Here is a 19,876-nt window from a genome sequence, read left to right as displayed (position 1 = left end):
TGAAAGGTGTAATAATTTGGGGAGAGAGGAAAATCCCGGTATAATTTAATACCCTGGAAGAATAAACTATTCTCCATATCTCACTCAGCCGGGACCCCAGGATCACGCCCTGGGCTGAAGGCGGCGCTGAACCGCTGAGCCACCCGGGCTGCCCTCTTTTGGATTTCTAAGGCCTATAATAAAGTCTGATTAATCCCCATCTCCTTCCCTAGGAAACCTCACCCAAGGGTAGACTACACTTGGGTAGTCTCCTCCCTCAGGTCCTCAGTTTCCCTGGAAACACTGAGGTACCATCACTGGGACTCGAATGAGGATTCAGAAGCACTCTCTGTCGCACGGCCTCTACGGTCAAGCCCTAGTGCCTATCCGAGGCAGGGGAGCAGTTGCTGCTTGTCCCTTTAAAAGACTAGCATGTTCGTATTTAAATTGCACCTCCAATTAAATATTAATTGCACACATCTGTATTATGTGGCTTAAACAGGCCCAATAAGTAAAACTAAGGTGTTTTACTGTGATCGGGACCAAAGACAGCATGGAGAGCACTCCTGCCCTATGCGGGGATCCAGCTGGTAGGACATACGCAGTATCTTAATCTGGCTGCCGCAGATTCTTCTGGGAAGTAGGCAGTTTTAAAATAGTCATCTTAATGTCGTCAGATCCCTTTGCGCAGCACAGTCCCAAACACTGACTCTGGCACCGGTGCCAGGGCCCCCGGCTGCTCCCCTTTCTCGTAGTTCAGCTAAGGCTCCTGAAGTGCTTCAGCCCATCTTAAAATCCCGTCACAAGCTGCCCCGCTTGTGAAGAAGGACCGCAGGGACACTAGCATACAAGGGTCTCCTGCTGAGGAGTTTGTCCAGAGCCTCAGCTTGAATGTTTATAAGCCCACGGGCAGTCCAGGGGAGGGCAGTCTGCAAGCCCCGGACAGGGGTGTGTGCCCAGGCCACAGCCTCGCCCAATTCCCCGAGGCTCACAGGGTCAGAGGGAGCAGAGCGCCACTGTCCACCTGGCCCTGGCCGGTCACCGCTCCTCCCACAGCTGTAATTAGTCCAGTGAGTGCCATGAATAATGAGACCAAGAAAACAGCAGGCCTTCAGGTAAGCAAAAACCCCCACCATTTTTCCTCTCTCTAGTATTTGGACAAAGGCTTTCTACCAGAGGAATTCCAGCAAATTTAACAAGTCAGGTTGTCTCCTCCAGTGACTGCCACACTTAGTCCTTCCCTTAAGATGTCCTGATTCTACTGCTCTTGGACCCATGTACCTTATGAGCAGCCTGGGCATGTGGTTGCCGGGCCCTAAGAAGCATTCCTTAGTCATAAAACATTACCCTAACAGGTTACTTTTGCTTCTTAGTAAAAATGAGGAAAAAACCCATTAAGGTTCCCCAACTCGGGGTAAAATCCAGCTTTCTCTTTATCTCCTTGGCCTTGCTCTGGCTCCCTATTACCTGTTCAAACTCACCTCTGCCTTTCTCACCCTCATGTTCTCCTCTCCAGCCTCACTAGCCAGAGGGCATTTCGTTGGACATTCATACCAGCCATCCACAGGCCCCTGACATCCCAGGCCCATCCCAGGCACTGCCTCTTATGGGCAGTGCTTTCCTTCCAGATAGTGTTTAGGCCACATTCAAATGCCACCTTGTTGGTGTGGTCTTCCATTCCACTCTATTCAAATTTCTAACCACCTACTTCCCCCCTTTCCTTGCTTTATTTCTCCTTACGTTAATTACTAACATAGAGTATATTTGAGTCATATGAAACTTTCAATATTTGGCCTTTTTTTTTATTTGGCCATTTTTGGCCTACCATTGGACATATCTTATAGTTCAATCTACTATTTTACGTATTTTAATTATTCTCCATCTCCATCCCAGACTTGAAACTCCACCAGGGCAGGGATGGAGTTTAGCCTTCTAAAGCCAGTCCTCAGAAGAGTGCCTGGAACATAGTTACGCCCATAATAAAATATCTCTAAACCACAGTGTGCCACAACCTGCCACCCACGCCATGAAAACTAATAACCTGACAGATGCCAATCAATGAGAACAAATGTGTCAGCAGGAAAGAAGAAAGAGACTCTTAGCTGGCTGGTTTATCCTGTCCCAGGCCTGTGAATTCCCGTGTTTAGAAGCAAACTTCTACCCCGAATTCCAAACAGGATTAATGACCCCAACTAATGAGACAAAAATTAAAGTCTTAGATAGGCATGTCAGACAACCGGCAGAAAAATACAGTAAGACACACCAAGTCCGCTGCAAACTCAGCATGGTTATTCTGGTCCTCCACTTGGAGTATGCCCAAGGACTCTCAGCGTGGCGGGGGCTACAGCCAGAGACCAAATAGAAGGTGAACTGTGCTCCAGATTGAATTTCACATAAGAGCCAGCCAGAAAAAGGTCTGATCTTCCTGTGCAGCTATTTAAAAAGTAGTTTCTGAAGTTAGGTCAGCCTGTAGTGGTCTCTGGGTCTTTCTACCACCTTGCCCTCATGCAGTATTGTTTTGGGAGGTATATTATGTGTTTTGTGGACGGTGATAGAGAAAGTAAGTGATGAGGCCAGTGGGCTTTTGCTCTTTTTTTGCCTGGCATCTCTTCCCATGTGCCTGGGTGAGCAATGGTTGGCCCAGCTGGGAGGAAGAAAAGCAGGGGGGATGATACTGGCCAGAAAATAGCCACCACTGAAGGAAACGGTAAGTGACTCAGAGTTGTCATAACCTCTCCATGACTGATTGCTAGGGTGATCCCCCAGAAGGTGCCCTATGCTCATCACGGGATTACTGGGGACGACTCAACCTTATGTGGGAAAGAAAAAACTGAAAAGAAACTGATGGTTAGTTCCTTGGACTACCCAAGATGCCCACAGGCTGCAGACAGCCCTGAACACCAGCCTCAGGTGCCAGCTATCACCGTACAGGGCCCGCTGTGTCTCTCTGCTGCTTGTAATACCTTCCCTCACCTGGCTGGAGCAAGGAATGACCAGCCCTCAGTGTGCAAAGTGCTTTTCTAAGGCCAGGCACTGACACTGTCAACCTGTGGAGAAGCTCCCAGGGAGGGACGCAACAGTTAGCCTCCAGTAGACGGGAATCGAGAAGCTCATTCTAGGGACGCCCGGGGGGCTCACCGGTTGGGTTCCCGCCTTCAGCCCAGGGCGTGGTCCTGGGGTCCCAGGATCGAGTCCCGCATCCGGCTCCCTGCATGGAGCCTGCTTCTCTGTCTGTGTGTCTGCCTCTCTCATTCTATGTCTCTCATAAAAAAATAAATAAAATTTGGGTCAATTTGTGAGGAGTGTCCACTGAGTATATACTATGTGCTTGGCCTGGTGCACTGGGCTAGAGGAAGGGGTCGATGTGGGATTTCATAGGCTTTAAGCACTTGTAAGCCAGTAATACTCGAGGAATCTGACCACACTACCCACACCACCATTCCTTGAGCCAGGGCTCTTATTGGTGCTGATGCCTCGGGGGTCCTCTACCTGGACATATCCCCCCTCACCCAGGTGTCCTTCCAAGTGCAACACGGTCACCATTTCCTGCCAGGACGGTATTCTCTGTGTGCTTCCCCTGCCCTGTCCCTCTCCAGCTCTTCATCACACTGTTAATTCTGTGGACTTATTCAGCAACTATTTCCTGCATTACCTACTCAGCGCCAGTCCCTACGCTCAGCTCAGCCCTAAGGATACCGCAGTGCCTGGCAGGACTCTGAGCCCCTGGAGGGCACAGACCTTTATTTCTCTTGGTATACATCACAGTTTTGGCTTAGCATTCATTTACCATAAACCTGATGGGTATGTCACAGTTAACTTTGGATAACAAAGGTCAAGAGTTCAACTTGTTTCTTTGAAATAGCCATTGACTCATTTAGGAACAGCAGGAGGGCCCTTGTTTATCCCCCTCAGGTAGGTCTACCTTGAGACTCAGAGCTCAGGTCACTAAAGCATAATGCCAGGACGCTGCCCCTGCCACCACAGCCCCTACACCTCATTCCCTTGCTTGGGGCAGCCATCTCTCCAACGGAAGTAAGGCCAATCAGACAAGAGTGTGACTGCCTTCCCCATCCCCAGCCCCCTGCTCCGACCCAGCTCAGGGGGCACTGCAGGCTTATGGGAGCGGTAACTTCCATCAGAAAGTCGAAAAACATAGTGGAGCGCAGGATCAGAGGGGAACTAAGGCAGGACGGTCCTCCTCACAGGTATTGTGGATCCTCCACCCCCTCTCCGCGGGAGGCCAACTGGCTTTTCCTGCTCGGTGTCTGAACACGGGAGTGCCCACGGCTCCGCAGCTTTACTCCTGGAGGCGGATAGCTCCTGCGCTCTGGCCTCCAGCCCCGCGGCCAAGGGCCTGCCTGACCCCCGGATGCCTGACAGGGAACTTGAAATTACATCCAAAGCTCACTCTGAGCCGCCACTCCCTCCTTCACAGCCTGCTCTTTGCCCCCGGGGACTTCATATCAGCAAGTGGGAGTTCAATGGTTCAATTCTTACACCCGCTCAGGCCAAAAACCTTCGAATAATTTTTGACTCCTCTTAGAGGGCGCATTCCTCTGCCCGCAGGGCCTTCTGCTCTTAACTCTTCCTGGGCCGCAGGGCGCTTTCTCCCGATGACCCACATGGCTAACTCCTCTATGCCCGTCAAGTCTTTGAATCTGTCTCCCCGAAGCCAGCCCTGACTACCTGATGTCCTCTTATCACCCGGCTTACCTAACCCCTCTCAGCCTGGCTGCACTTTTTGTTTCTTCCACAGTACCCACCACCTTTTAATATACTGAATGACTTATTTAGGATACTGTCTCCACCATCTTCAGTGTAAACTCCATGACAAAGAACTTTGTCAGTTTATTCTTTATGTATCCCAGTTGCTTAGAACCACATGACATGTAATAGGTGCTCAGTAAATATTTGATGAATGGGAAGACAGGGTGCTGTGATGCAGATGTTACATTTTAAAGGAAACCGATATAATGTACTTGCCAAGTTTTTTAAATGGTTGGAGGAAAAGCTTCATTCAATAACGTGAATCTTAGGGGTTGGCAATTTCGGTAACAGCACAGCTGCCGTACTTCCTAATGAAACTCACGCAAGGGCCAAACCATGGGACTTGACTGCAAGCACTAAAAACCTCCTTTCTAGCTCTAGAAAATGACGCTCTTTGGGAGAACACAAAGATAAAGTACTGAGTCAATTAAATGTAATGAATTTTCATTTAATCTGGAGACCAGCTTTAGGTTAGCCTCAAAACTCTGAAATTGTTTCCCACTATTGCTGGCTGCAGTGAGCACAGCTGAAAAGACAGACTGTGGCTGACCTGTGGACCTTTCCAGGACCCCAGCTGAGAGCGGAGCAGTACAGGGATAAACCTGGAGAAGTTCGGGATAATAGTAAGTGGTAGAGAGCAGAGGGATACAAAGGTAAATGAAGAGAGGGGTGGGCCGTGGCAGAGGAAGGGTGGTGTCCAGAAGCACCATGAGCCTTGAGAATGGAAAGACCCCTTCCCATCAGCAGCCCAGCAGACACTGAAGGCAGTGTCACAGATCAGCGTCTGGTCTGTGTGGTCTGCGTTCCAGGAGAGGAGTACCGTGTTATTTACCTCTAAGTCTGTTTCATGTGGTACAACATGGTGTACAGAGTGGCTCACCACAAACGTAGGGATACAGCTGGAAGTCGTTTTGGCAGTCCTTTTTTTTTTTTTTTTAAAGATTTTATTTATTTATTCATGAGAGACACACAGAGAGAGAGGCAGAGACACAGGCAGAGGGAGAAGCAGGCTCCATGCAGGGAGCCCGACGTGGGACTCGATCCCAGGACTCCAGGATCACGCCCTGGGCCAAAGGCAGGCGCCAAACCGCTGCGCCACCCAGGGATCCCTTGGCAGTCCTTAATAGCTAATTGTAGGTCATCAACTGTTGCTAGGTGTGCACACTTCTCTTTCACAATCCCGCTGGGCACACATATCATGCTTTGAGGAAGCACACCGTATCAGACTACACCCAGTTCCCACCCACTGAATCTGTCATCGCGCTGCTTTTCCCAATCATCATGGTATGAACCTACACACTCTTCATGTTCAGGAACTTTGTGAGACATTCTGTAGTGATCATTCTCGGTCACAACACAAGGCTAGACCTGGTTCTCTCTGTTTTAAGAAAGGATAAAATGTAATTTTTATTTAAAATTTTTGCCTATGAAATTCTAAGTGGCAAGTACAGGGTTAACCGAGTATCTGGAAAACTAAATAGAACAGTGATAGTAAAAAGTGGAAGTCTTAACTGTGCTGGAACACACATTTGTCCCATAAAAGAACAGCAACTGCTTGGGCACCATGGACTCCCATTCAACTATAAACTTGTTAACAGCAGTAGGGGGTGTATTCCTTATTCCTTGGCTTCTATGTCTCCATCTTTCTCCCAAATCTACACTCAGTGCCTAAGCCATAGTCCTTTATCCATGCTGTGTTGTTGACCAACTTCCCCCATTATTTCTGAATCTTGTTTTCTTTCTAGTCTTCACGTCTTTACAAGAACCTTTTGGAAAGGTCTTCTACGGCACAAATGCTAGATTCCAAGTAAAGATGACATGGAGCTAAAGCTATAAACACCTTTGCTCAATTTAATGCATTTACAACTAATACTTTAAGGCTGGAAGTTTATACAGATGACTAGAACCTTTTAGTGGGCATAGTAACTTGTAACTATGGCAACCATTGATGCTTACTGGGCACTACAATGTGCCAGGCACTGGTGAAGCACTTTAAATTTAGTTCATTCAGTCCTCTTAACAAACTTATGAGGTTGGTACTATTAATATTATCACCAGACAGATGAGGAAACCGCAGCATGTAGGGATTCAGTAGGGTTCCACAGCTACCGAGCGGCGACCTGGGACAGGCAGTGGGCTCCAGACTCCACTGCTGCTGCTTTACTGCAAACCAGAGACTCGCTTCTAAGACAAAAGCATTTGACCCGCTGAAGAAGAGAGATTGGGATGTACTCAAAGCTGGCTTACTTCTACCTACAAGGGGTTAGAGAGTGGATGATGTGGGACAGTTATCAAGTGAGGAAAGCACCCCAATGCTATGAGGGGGCAGGAGGGAGGGAAAGGCTGCACCAAAATAAAGGGTCACCTGTTGTTTGTTCAGGCTGATTTGCTAACACCATAGCAAGCCAACGGCAAATAAAGATGTTCCATCCACAGCTTCTCTTCCATTACAATCTGAGTGTCACCAGCCTCTTTACCACAATATAGATGCCACTGTGGAATGGCTGCCCCTGGCTAAAGAAACTTCGAGAAGAAAACCTAGTGAACAGGTCAGAACCATTTCAAGTTTGCCTCCTCTGGCCAATGCGAACAACCGTGTGAGGAGAAAACTGCAAATGAAACATAAAACCTATTGGACCAGAGTGAAACAAGTCTAAGCCAGATAATCCACATACATTTTCATCTTTGAGATTCTGTATGATTGGGAACCATATAAAGCTGCACCTCCACCTAAAACAACGCCAGCCACAAGACAGCATATCCGGTGTTCTTCCCGGGACAGCTGATGAGACAACACGCGGCACCACGGGGACGCTCAGCACCCCGATTACATCCTTGTCCAGCAGGTCAGGCCACCATGCAACCATCTCACCCCCTTCAAATAGCTTTTAATTCACAGAACACAGCTGATGACCTTCGCCTCCCCTGACCTCCCCCTGCATCCCTCCCTGGCTCCACAGGTTTAAGTTATTGGTGTGTTGGTGGGAGACCTGCCTGTCTCCGGGTCCGCACACTGAGGATACGGCCTCCACCTCAGGCACGACGTAGGGCGACAGACACCTGGATGGTGGCTCTCAGGGCCCTTCTCTCCACCCAAGGAGAGTCCTGGTCTCCTGCCTCCCGAGTTGCAACGCTACTGAGCAATGGCATCCAACCTGCTTGACTTCTCAGATGCCAGGCAGGCCACTAGCCTCAGTATCAAAATGTCAAGTTACCAGAGTATTCCACAGTATTTATAAACAGAAGGATAAAGCCAGGTATTAGTTATAACATGAATCAAGGATTTCTGCCTAAGAATTGCCAGTTTTGGTTAATCTATACCTTTGACATCACTTTGCCCTTTAAGGTTTTTCAATTTTTCAAAGCAAATTTATTCAAAAGCCCAAACAGAATTTAGTTCTGGTGCTTTCCAGTTCTGAAATGATTCTTATTAGTTCTTTGGGTAATGGCTCCATTAATTATTTGTGCCCTGTCTCAGAGGGCAGAGGTCATGTCAGGATTGAGGCTTAGCACTGGGAAACACTTTACTCTTTTCCACATGCCTAGAAATGTATCGCTGTGCTAGTACAGACCATCATATCACAGATCGCGTTTTTACCAATGAACGTGCATTTACTAACAGTTATGTACGGAGTAGGGCCCATTCTGAACAGCAGAGATAGAACTGTGAAAAAGACAATCTAATCCTTGCTTAGATTCTAGAACAGTGGTTCCCACAACTTCTAGACTTCACACAGTAGTACAATAGCCAGAAAAATTACTGGAAGGCCAATTATTTCTATTTTGCTGATATAAAGACACTGAAAATAACCATCACCTCCTTTCCTCATCATTTCAATAAAAGCATATTTTAACACAAAAGCGGTGAAGGATGTAATCTGAGAATTAGTTCCTTAAATTGAACATACCCGGCTCTGTGAAATCTTACTACATTGTCCTTATCTTTCTCATTTTTGATGTAGACTTCTGGAAACCTTAGAAGAATGGATCAGGGTTCATTCAAAGGCAGTAACCGCTGGGCAAGGGGCCCCTCTGAGGAGAGGGAACACGAGGGCAGAGGTTGCCTGTGTCAGGGTGGGGACACCTTTCTAAGAAGCAAGTAACAGGATGAAGAGTAAAGAGGCTCTTTGGAACTCCCTGTCTCTTGGGAATCTAAAATCTAAACTTGTTCTCACTGCACCTCATTTTAAAATTTCAAGAGCTTATGAACGAGTCAAACTGGGTCCAGTTTTGACATTTAATAACTCTGCTTTGATAGGCAGATCAGGAACTGGAGGTCAGAGGGTTCACTCGTCATGAAAACGGTTTTGGGTTGTACCACAGTGTCTTTGTAGAGCAGATTATATCTACATGTCACCTTTGTACATGATTAATAACAGGTTTCTAACCAATAAGATTTTTCTGAGGGGAAAAGTGAAGGATCAGGTGTCAAATTTTTTAAAAGTTTGTATTAATGCTCATACTATCTCCCCAGAAGAATCTAGTATGGTACTGATTTCCTACTAAAAACACTCCCAGGGAATTATAATTGGCAAGAAAAATACTTTTCCAGGGTCGGGGGTGGACAGATGACACAACAACATAAAGAGAATTCTTTGGAAGACAATCAGAGCATAGTTTTCATAAAAAGACTTTATAACCAAGGCCTCCAGAGGAAGTTTCTGTTAGAATTACTCAGAATTAATGACCATCAATTAAGAATTGTCTGCATGCCCTTAGAATATATGGAGAAACAATCTATAAGAAAGATGCAGTTTCTCCCTTGTTGAAGCTTTCTGAAGTCTTTCTCAGCAATGATTCATGTTATATGCAAATTACTTCCCTGGCAATTTCTAAAGCCTTAACTCTTTATAGTTAGAATGCATCCCAACATTCTAATTTAGCCAGATTATTCCTTCCTGTGAATTAGTGATAGAGTTTTCTTCTCAAGAGAAGCTATTTTTTAAACTGTTTACATGCAACTGGAAAAATTTATAAAATATTTTCTTGATAAATTATTCATCCAACATGCCAGATTAAGAAAGAGCTTCTGTTTGACTATAACCAAATTACACTGATCATTCAAAATAAACTTCCAAGATAAATAAGAATGTAGTGTATAGCAGAGTAAAAGACACATGAAAAGATTGTTTTTGAGCAATAAAATTTTTAGGACAGTAAGTAAATTTCCTGCCTGCTAAAGTCTTAACGTCCAGATTATGTTAAATAACTCCTCCAATGAAGCAGGTGTCTTTTCCACACAGGGCCCTGACACTGGCCTCAAAACTCTCAACACATAGCAGCTGGGCATTTTGGTTTGAAATTTTTAATACTGGTTTGGCATTCTCACTGTTTATTTTGTTTTATTTTAAAGATTTTATTTATTCATGAGAGACACACAGAGAGAGAGAGGCAGGGACACAGACAGAGGGAGAAGCAGGCTCCATGCAGGGAGCCTGATGTGGGACTCGATCCTGGGACTCCAGGATCACGCCGTGGGCTGAAGGCTGCGCTAAACCACTGAGCCACCCGGGCTGCCCTCTCACTGTTTATTTTAGATTTCATCAGTAGTAGAGGGTATTTTTTAAATGGGAGTGATTCTTGGGGGCGCCTGGATAGTTCAGTTGGTTAAGCATCTGTCTGACTCTGGATTTCAGCTCAGGTCATGATCCAAGAGTTCTAGTCAAGCCCCTCAACCCTCAATTATTGGCCATCGGGCTCCCTGCTCAGTGGGGAGTCTGCTTCTCCTCCCTCTGCCCCTCCCACCTCTTGTGCTCTCTCTCAAAGAAATAAAATCTTTAAAAAAAAAAAAAAGTTAAAAAAGAGTGAGTCCTGGACATTTAATAAAGTTACTGGGAAGACTGTATACAGTAACTGAACTTATAAATATGGCCAGCTGTGCTGGAGCACAGCTCTTCACAGGAGATGCACATTACTTTTCAAGTGGCGTCACAGCTTAGAATACTCTTGTTGCATTTAGCTCTTATAACAGTGCCTGAACTGCTCATGTAAGTATTCAGAACCATACTTAAGTGATTATTAGTTAATAGAATATGGACATCATCCATGGCTCCATGATAATTTACATCTATAATTTAGTGGTTACCATGGCAAACCGCTTTCCACATTTTATTTGTGTATCAGGTGCTCTGAATTTTAAGAGAATTTGCACTTTTCTTCTAGACCTTCCAACTGATTCTTTAAAAGTAGATCCCTCTCCCTGGACTTATATTAATGCCTGCTTGTTCCGCTTGCTTTTAGGGAGTAGTTTTTTATCTAATGATATGATTGAGTTCTCAGTTCCCTTTATATATAATGATTTATATATATAGTTTTGGTTCTCTAGGGTATAGTTTATGAAACAATGACTCTATTGTAATATGGCTGGGGAGCAGAAACTCAAGAAATTGGAGACCTGAGTCTATAGTCTTTGCATTTAGTAGGCATCCAATAAAAACTCCTTGAATTGAAATTTAGTTCTGACCTGCTGTACATTTCTGCATACTCAGTTTTTACTAGGGGATTATTTATTGGAGGTTGATGAATTAGTAGATCTGTCATCATCAGTGGTATTTTTTTTTTTAAGATTTTATTTATTTATTCATGAGACAGAGAGAGAGAGAGGGAGACATATAGAGGGAGAAGCTGGCTCCCTGCAGGAAACCCCATGCAGGACTCAATCCCAGGACCCAGGATCACAACCTGAGCCAAAGGCAGATGCTCAACCGCTGAGCCACCCAGGCGCCCCAAATCAGTGGTGTTCTTAAACTGATTGAGACATAGAACTGGTTGGACCTGACTTCTGGGGTGCATTCTCTGTCTGGAGAACCAGAAATGAAGAGCCTCCTTTGACAGCCAGAAGCTTCCAGCGCTTTGTTCTAAGAAGGAAAAGCAGGAGATGCTTACTCTATTTACTCATACTTTTTCTCTGAGGGTTGAAGTTGGGCAGAGTCCCACTACCTTCTTGGAGAAAGCCAGGTAAATGTTTCAGGTGTAAAACTCCGGGGCAAGTTCCCTGTGAGACTCAGGAATCTCTTCCCCTGTCCTTATGTTTTCGGAGCCCCTGTTCTTGTTTTTTCCTCTCCGATGGCCGGTCTCTCTGGCCCAGAAGTGAATGAGTAGAGAGCAAGGGAGAAGCCAAAATACACGCTGAGACCGGGCTGAGTCGTGGTCGTCCTCCTGATAGTTACTGTTCATCCTGTGAGAAACAGCAGTGGCAGTAGCACGACCTGGAGTGCGATCGCGGCCTATTTCATGGGCCTCTCCACGCTCGCACACACATTTTGATTTATGACAAAGCAACTATACGAGCAGCAAAGGTGAAACCCTCATCTGTCTTCTCTGTCCGATTCTTTTTACTCCTGTCCCTTTGCGCATACTGTCCCCCTCCATCCTGAACCACTGCCCCCTTCCCAGAAAGCTGAGCCCACACACGCCAGGCCGGGCCTGACAACAGCGGGGGCTCCCTCGGGCACACCCTCTGCCCCAGCCCCCTGAGGCAGGGCCCAGCCCCCCGGCTAGCTAATCCCGTCAGACTGGTGGCGCAGCTCCCGGGCAGTCCTGCTGGACCCTAAGGGTGCAGACAGAGGGCTCCAGGGACTAGAGCGTGAGGGCCACGCAGACGCCTACGAGGAAGCCCGAGAAATCAGCAGGCGGCCCCGCAGCCCGTGCTACCCCACCCTCGCAGCAAGCCCGGCGGCAAAGTCCAAGCCAGGACCAGGGAGCCAAACCCTGAGCTCACTTTAATGGCTTCTGTCCCAACCCTGAGTCACTGGGGATTCCATAGACTTCTAAGAGAGCCCTCCATGCATTTCTAAAAACAAACTGCTCGATGCCGTCATGGAAAACCTGGATCTCTGCGTTCTACGGTTTCATTATGGATTACATCCAGGTCACAACCTAAGGAAGACAGCTGGCAACCACGACCCTGCTGGCCCGTTACCCAGCTTTTGTAATGAATCCCAGGGGGCTACGGCCTGATGTGTGCTTCTGGCTCTGCCAAGATCTGGACAAGTCCTCACCTAGGGAAGGCCCATCAGCCTGTGATTTACTCTGTGAAGGGAGCCTGGAGAGCCACCTGCAGTCAAGGCTCAACTGCTAGAAGCGGCCTCCAGAAAGGAAAGGGATTAGAGACTGAGGGTCAGGGGGAAGAGCCGTGAGAGGAAGGAGTTCTCAGTTTTCCTGTCAATTCAATGCAATCTTCTGCTTTTTGAAAAAATGCCCCAAGGACACCGACACCCACAGTCACACCAGAGCCACACAGGAATGCTCTACCCTCTTTGGCCCCAACACAGGCGGCTAGAGGGGGCTGGGGAATGGCCCTAGACAACACAGTGATGTCTGATTTTCAGCAGAACAAGGTCAGTTCTCAAGACTGGAATAGAAACCACTACTTCTTAAAATGCAGCAATTCTAGGAAACATTAATAACAAAAAAAACTAAGACCTGCCCAGAAAGCAGAAAAAATTTAATAACCACATGGCTACCATTTATTATTTACTTTGTGCAAAGTACTGTGCTTAAGCCTTTCTTCTCATATATTATTACCTAATTTAATCCACAAAACAATGGTGAGGTATGTATTATACCTCATTATACCCATTTTATAAGTGAGAAAAGAGATTTAAAGAAGTGAGGTAAATTATTAGACATTTCACGTGAGGTCAGGAATGATCCAGAGACAGGTAAGGCTTGACCTCTAATTGCTGCCAATAGGCAAGTACTGAACTCTAGCATCTGTGCCTAAGTATTTAGGAAATGTCAGATGGGTGCTCACACCAGGAGGCTTTGCCTTGAAGGCAAATCCAATATCTTCATTAATTAGTAGACAATAGATAACTATTGTCTATTTTATTATTATTTTTAAGCAATCTACATTTTGAGAGTTCCACTGAGATAGCAAATTCTTTAACATCCACTTCTAAAATCAAAATACCCATATTTTAATAATTTATGTTATACTTTCTATAGACAATGAGGCTACACAAACCTAAGGGCTATTTATTCTTTAGAATCAGTTGTACTAGGAATATGCTTACCACATCTTGTAATTTTTCTTCCAGTTATATTTTACAAAAATGTCACTTTTGCCAAAATCAAAGTTTTAAGAACAAACACAGTCTGAGTGTATTTCCAAAGAATGCTTTTGTTGCACTGGCAACAGCTCCTTTCTCACCCTTTGTTCCAACGTCACGTAGATCCAGGGCTGAGAAGCGGGGTGCAGGGGGGAAAGGCTGGTGTTCAAAGCTGTACCAAGTTCTTGGCTGATGCTGGGGCTGCCCAGATGCTATTACATACTGGCCAACAGGACACAAAGCAGTCAGCTGTTTCAGACACTGCTGCACTTTCTCAGCCATAGATTCAAGGACCATGGCTACTGCTTACGTTGGCCTGAGCTACCCAGTAGAGACCTCCATCAGGACAGAAAGAGCCCACCAAGCATCCCTTGTAGAGGGAAGGGAACATGAGGCAGTCACTTGGCTAGTGCAGTCACCTTACCCATGATTTCTGCTCAAAAAGGATGCTGCTGGGCTGTGAGGAGAAAATAAACTACCACTTCTTGTATTTCAGTTCTTAGCCTTAGATCAGTGGGCCTTACCAAGGCAGTCCGACTATATAGGAATCTCTGCCACGTGCCAATTCAAAATTTTAGGTAATCTCAGACTTTCTGAGATGCTGTATGAATGCACAGGGAACATAAGTGATAGGGGCGGGAAGAAAGTTACCTTAGAAAATCTCAACTTTTAGAATGGACAGGTGACCAACAGACTAGCACCTTAAGTATGCTACCATTTCCTTCTTTTTAACCCTTTTTCCCGAGGCCTGATACTGAGAGAGAGAAAAGTCAGGAATAATTCACTGGAGTATATGAATAATTCCTACAACATGTACTGATCTTTGTGCCAAAATGAACACTCTTGACATTTATGTGAAACAGCAACCAAGAACACCAAAACATTTGTTGGACTGATCCTCATTCTTAGAGATTGAGTTCACTGGACTAACACCTTATTAAAAACTACATGAGGGCACCTGGGTGGCTCAGTCGGTTAAGCATCCAACTGGATTTTGGCTCAGGTCATGACCTCAGAGTTAGGGAATCAAACCCTGCATCAAGCTACATGCTGGTCATGGAGCCTGCTTGGCATTCTCTGTCTCCCTCTCCCTCTGTGCACCCCCTCCCACCAAAATGTGCCCGTAAACAGACTGTAAGACTAAAAGGGTATCTAGAAGTGGCTTGCTTCTGAATGACAGTAAAAGACAGCTTATGGCGCTAAGGCCCAAGATGCCCCCTTCATACTATAAACGGCCACTGATTTGCTAAAAGGCACTCAGGTTCTCAGGATGAAAACCGTTCTTAGGGATGACAGACCAGGAGTTTTGCCTGCATACCAGCACTTTGGTAAAAATCAGAGTAAAGGCATAAATCACCAAGGAGGAGGAAATACAACATAGTAAGGAAAAAATCACACAGAAATCCACCTCTCTGGTCAACCAGGGCTCTTCAACAGGATTAATAAATTGTGCATGTTGCCTTCTCTTGGTCTGTTTATTCTGGCTTTTCAAAAGCCTTGGGGGGGGGGGGGCGCCTGAGAGGCTCAGTTGGTTACACATCTGCCTTCTGCCCAAGTCATGATCCCTGGGTCCTGGGATCTAGCCCCGCATCTGGCTCCGGGCTCAGCAGGGAGCCTGCTTCTCCCTCTTCCCCTGCCTGCTGCTCCCCCTGCTTGTGCTCTGTCAAATAAATAAATGAAACCTTAAAAAAAAAAAAAGCCCTTTGTATTACTTCTCAGCACAAGTTTTAAGATACATACAGCACATATGCACATACCTCTGAGGCACCGTGTGTCTCAGGGCAATAAAGGAGGAGCACATCTCTGACTAGAGAAAGATGAACCTTATGTAACATATCTGGAAGGTAAAATGCCAACCTGAAGGGGATAAACTTCATTTTTCAGAAGTGAATCAAAAACGGAATAATGAGCTTCACAAAATTAAAAATCTAAGATAAAAAAACTCTAAGGTCAGGTCATATTTTCCAATCTCCCTATTTTTCAGTCAGGAATGCCAAGGTCCAGAGAGGTGGCACATTTATCTCCAGCAAAACTGGACATCAGAATCCTCGCCTCCCAGAGACAGAGTCCCAGGGCCTAAGCACTTCAGGGCACGGCTCCTTCTCTCCGAGATGAGGCCCCAGGAGCGCATCTGCCACGCAAACGGACCCGGACCGCGGGTGGGCCCTGTCATTTCTCTCAGCCCCTCATCTACCAGCCACCACGCACAAATATGTATGGGGGCTCCCCTAAGATCAGAGAAACAGAGCATTAGCTTATCAGCTGTTGGGAAAAGCACTGTTGTTTGATCTGCCTAGTGGAGGCCAGTCCTGCTGAGCTCGGGTCTGCTGGGACGCGACCCAGAGGTAATTCATTTGGGGTTTGGTTCTTTACAGCCTGGACACCCGGCTCACTGCTTATCTTGCCTGTTGGAGTCCCACGCACCAAGCTTTAGCTTTAGGGTCTGCTGAGGATGAGTCACCTGCACCTTCAGCTAGGGCTGTGCGTGGATGACCATTCTCCTGCTAGAGTTCGGAATAACACCTGGATTACGATTGTTTAAAAAGTGACTTTTTTTTTTCCCTTGAAAAATCAAAGTGAGTCTATCTTTTAGTTCCTCAACCATGTCTTCAGGCTGCAGCGTCTGCGTGTGTGTCCCTGTGCCGGCGGGAAGGAGATGACACCCCTCCAACCCCCCTCCAACCCGTATGGGAAAGGCTGAGTGCTGGCCGGGTGGGACGTTTGCTTGCGGCTCGCAGCCTCTGCTCTGGGGTCACCGTGAAGGGCTCCTCCGCTTTCTTCCACCGAGGCCTAACAAGCTCACTGGTGGGCAACTGCCTGAAAGCGGGACAGCTAGTCTGTATTTTCTGAGGTCAATGCATAGAACATTCCGTCAGGCTCCAGGAGACTGTTCAAGCCAGAACATTATTAAACACAGAGCAGCTGATACTGATTCCTTCCCAGCCGCTGCTTCCTCTCCGAGGCTGAGACCTCGTGTGGCTGGGGACGGCGCTGAGGCCGGAGCCCCGGAGCACGCCCCCCCCCAACCCCTTAGGCTCCCGTGAGGCTCCCCCACCCCACCCCGCTGCATGGCTCTTCCCCCACCCCCCGCAGACACACACAACAGCATGGCTCTTTCCACCCCCCCCCCACCCAACGGCATAGCTCTTCCCCCCCCCACACACACACCCAACTGCGTGGCTCGCCCCCCTCCCTCGAGGCTCCCCCCAGTGCGAGGCCGACCCGGCGCAGGGCGGCGGCGCTGCGGGGGCCCCCAGATCTCCTGGGGGGATGCGCCGACGGGACAGCACACTTTAACTCACCGGCAAAAGCAAAAAAGTAGTAGTTACTGTCACAAGGCCCCACGAGGTAGAAGCCGGGGAGAGGGCAGCGCAGGGGAACACGGGGGAAGGGTCGCAGGGCTGGGGCGCTGGGGGCAGCTCCCGCCGCGGGTGCGATGCCCGCCCCACCCCGACGGCCCGGGGGGAGCCCGCCCGCTCCCCGCGCCTACCTGCAATCCCTTGCAGCAGCCCGCAGACGTTGAAGATGCTTTTCTTCATGATGCTCTGCACGCACATGGTGAAGACGGACACCAAGGCCACCGTGCAGAGAATGAAGATGCCCACGGCCAGGAAGATAGCGGTGGCCTGCCAGAAGCCGCTGGCAATCTCGCCGAAGCTCTCGGCGTAGGGCCCGCACAGCGTCTCCCGCTGCACCTGCTGCACGCCCGGGTTGCGGATGCAGCGGGCGTAGATGCCCAGGGTCGGGTGGGGCGGCTCGGCCGGGCCTCCGCTCCGGGCGTCGGGCTCGCCGCCCCCGCCCCCGCCCCCGCCGCCGCCGCGGCTCTTGGCTTTTCCGATGAGCCAGTCGGCGCTCATGAAGGCGATGAGCTCGGCGAAGGCCACCACTATACTCAGGAGGGTCCAGAGCATCGAGCGACAGGTGACAATAACATGACACATATTGGTGCTCCAGGCGGGAAGGTCGGGGGTCCACGGGCCGAAGATTCCAGGCGAGCGCGTGCGGAGGGAGGCTCGGGCGGCTCAGGAACGAGGCGCTGCTCCGGGGCGCTCACGCCCGCGGCCCGGGGCTCCTGCTGGCCGGCGTCCGGCGGCGCGCGCCCGGGGCGTCATGCTGCCATGGCCCGGCTGCGGCCTCACCTGCGGGGCGGAGGGAGCAGGGCGGTCAGCAAGGCCAGGCCCGCCCCGGCCCGCCCCACCCCGCGCGGCGCCGCCACGCCTCGCCGCTGCCCCCGCCACGCCCCGGGCCCCGCCCCCCTCCCCGCAGCCCCGGCCCCCCCCGCCGCCCCCCGGTCTCCCCCCCGCCCCCCCCGCCCCCTGCCGCCCCGCTCCCGTCGTCTGGGCTCCCCTTCCCGGGCTCACACCGTCTGCGCTGGTTCCCTCTCCGCCCGCGCCCACCCCGCGCCCCTCATCCCTCACCGGGCCAGCCGCCGTCGGGCGAGAGCTCTGGGCGCACAGGCGCCGCCCCCACCCCTCGGCCCCTGCTCCGCCCGGCGTCGGGCGGGGCCAGCCCCGCAGCCCCGCAGCCCCGCAGCCCCGCGGCCCCGCGGCCCCGCAGCCCCCCAGCCCCAGCTCCGCAGCCCCAGCCCCGCAGCCCCGCAGCCCTCAGCCCCGCAGCCCCGCAGCCCCGCAGTCCCAGCCCCGCAGCCCGCAGCCCCGCAGCCCCGCAGTCCCAGCCCCGCAGCCCCGCAGCCCCCCAGCCCCAGCCCCGCAGCCCCAGCCCCGCGGCCCCGCAGCCCCGCAGCCCCGCAGCCCCCCAGCCCCAGCCCCGCAGCCCCAGCCCCGCGGCCCCGCAGCCCCGCAGCCCCGCAGTCCCGCAGCCCCCCAGCCCCAGCTCCGCAGCCCCAGCCCCGCAGCCCCCCAGCCCCAGCCCCGCAGCCCCGCAGCCCCCCAGCCCCAGCCCCGCAGCCCGCAGCCCCAGCTCCAGCCCCAGCGAGCGAGCGCGGAGACGGCCCGGGGCTGTGCACCCTGCGGCGCTGCCCGAGCCCCGTCCGTCCGTCCGTCTGTCCTCGCGCGCCGACTTCTGCGCCAGGATCCGCGCGGGCAGGGTTCGGAGAAGCCAGAAGACCCCGCCAAGCGCCCGACGTCCCCCCGCGGCCGCTGACGGGGCCCGCCCCGGCTCACGACGGCCCATCCTGGTCCCCGGCAGGTGGCTTCGGCCCTGGGGCTGTGCTCTCCCAGCTCAGGTCTGACCCCTGCTCCCCCGGGATCCCCCACCCCGGGGCAGGGAGAGCCGCGGGGTTCGCTTGTTGTCAGTGGTGAGATACGGGGAGTGGTGTGGGCTCCCCGGGGGCCAGGGAGCGCGGGCCTGCGGCGGGTGGGGGGAGCCCTGGAGAGCAAGGGGCCCAGGGCCGGGCTGGACCTGCTCCCGCCTCCAAGCCTCAGCGCCCCCAGGGGCCCCGCGGACACGGTCACGGTCAGGGGACACGCTGTTCTGGGAAACGGCCTGGCACCGTCCTGAGGACCAGCCCCTTGGACACCCGGGCAGGGGACAGCTCTGGTCCTCTCAGACTCGGAGTCCGTGCCCCGGTTCCCAACTCAGCTCCCCCGGCCACCCGCCACCCGTCGGCCCAGGTCTCAGCCCGGGCTCCCCTTCCCGGGCTGCTCCAGGAGCTACCAAGGAGGGTGCTGGCCCCCCGCTGCGCGGCAGAGTGAGCACTGGACACCCAGCTCCTGTCCCTCGGGCCTCTCCCTGCACAGCGAGGCCCTGGCCAGACAGCAGTTTAACTGCGGGAAGAGCTCAGCGGGGAATAGGACCCTGGCTGGGGAATAGGACCCTGGCTGGGGAATAGGACCCTGGCTGCTACCTGCAGGCAAACGTGAGGCTCAGGCTACTTAGAGACGCAAGAGGTCACCTGGCCTCCTGGGAGGGTCCTGCTCTCACTCCCTACTTCCTCACTGCCCACCCTGCTGTCGCACTCACGTGTGACCTAAACGGCAGAGGCCACAAGCAGAGCCTACTCCCACTCACTCGTTCCCCCCACTCTGCTACACCCCCCCACCAGAGAGAAACACTTCTTGAGAGAAGAGTTACCAGTACAAAGAAAGTTTTGCAGGAGACTGTCTAGAAGGAGCCAT

At 50.7% G+C, this 19,876-nt stretch overlaps 1 protein-coding gene across 10 annotated transcripts in view; it reads right to left on the bottom strand.

Annotated features, from left to right (window-relative positions):
* LHFPL2 (LHFPL tetraspan subfamily member 2) overlaps positions 1 to 19,876 on the bottom strand; it is a 153,743-nt gene that overhangs the window by 5,707 nt on the left and 128,160 nt on the right. For all 10 annotated transcript variants that reach the window (XM_072736943.1, XM_072736948.1, XM_072736950.1 and 7 more), the window contains one exon: positions 17,290 to 17,938. In XM_072736943.1, the coding sequence (XP_072593044.1) occupies positions 17,290 to 17,740 (451 nt within the window). In that variant the 5' untranslated portion in view covers positions 17,741 to 17,938. The remainder of the gene's footprint in view (positions 1 to 17,289; positions 17,939 to 19,876) is intronic.

Source organism: Vulpes vulpes, chromosome 14, assembly GCF_048418805.1.
Source record: "Vulpes vulpes isolate BD-2025 chromosome 14, VulVul3, whole genome shotgun sequence".
Lineage (NCBI taxonomy): Eukaryota > Metazoa > Chordata > Mammalia > Carnivora > Canidae > Vulpes > Vulpes vulpes.
This window is presented reverse-complemented; position numbering and strand designations above follow the sequence as displayed.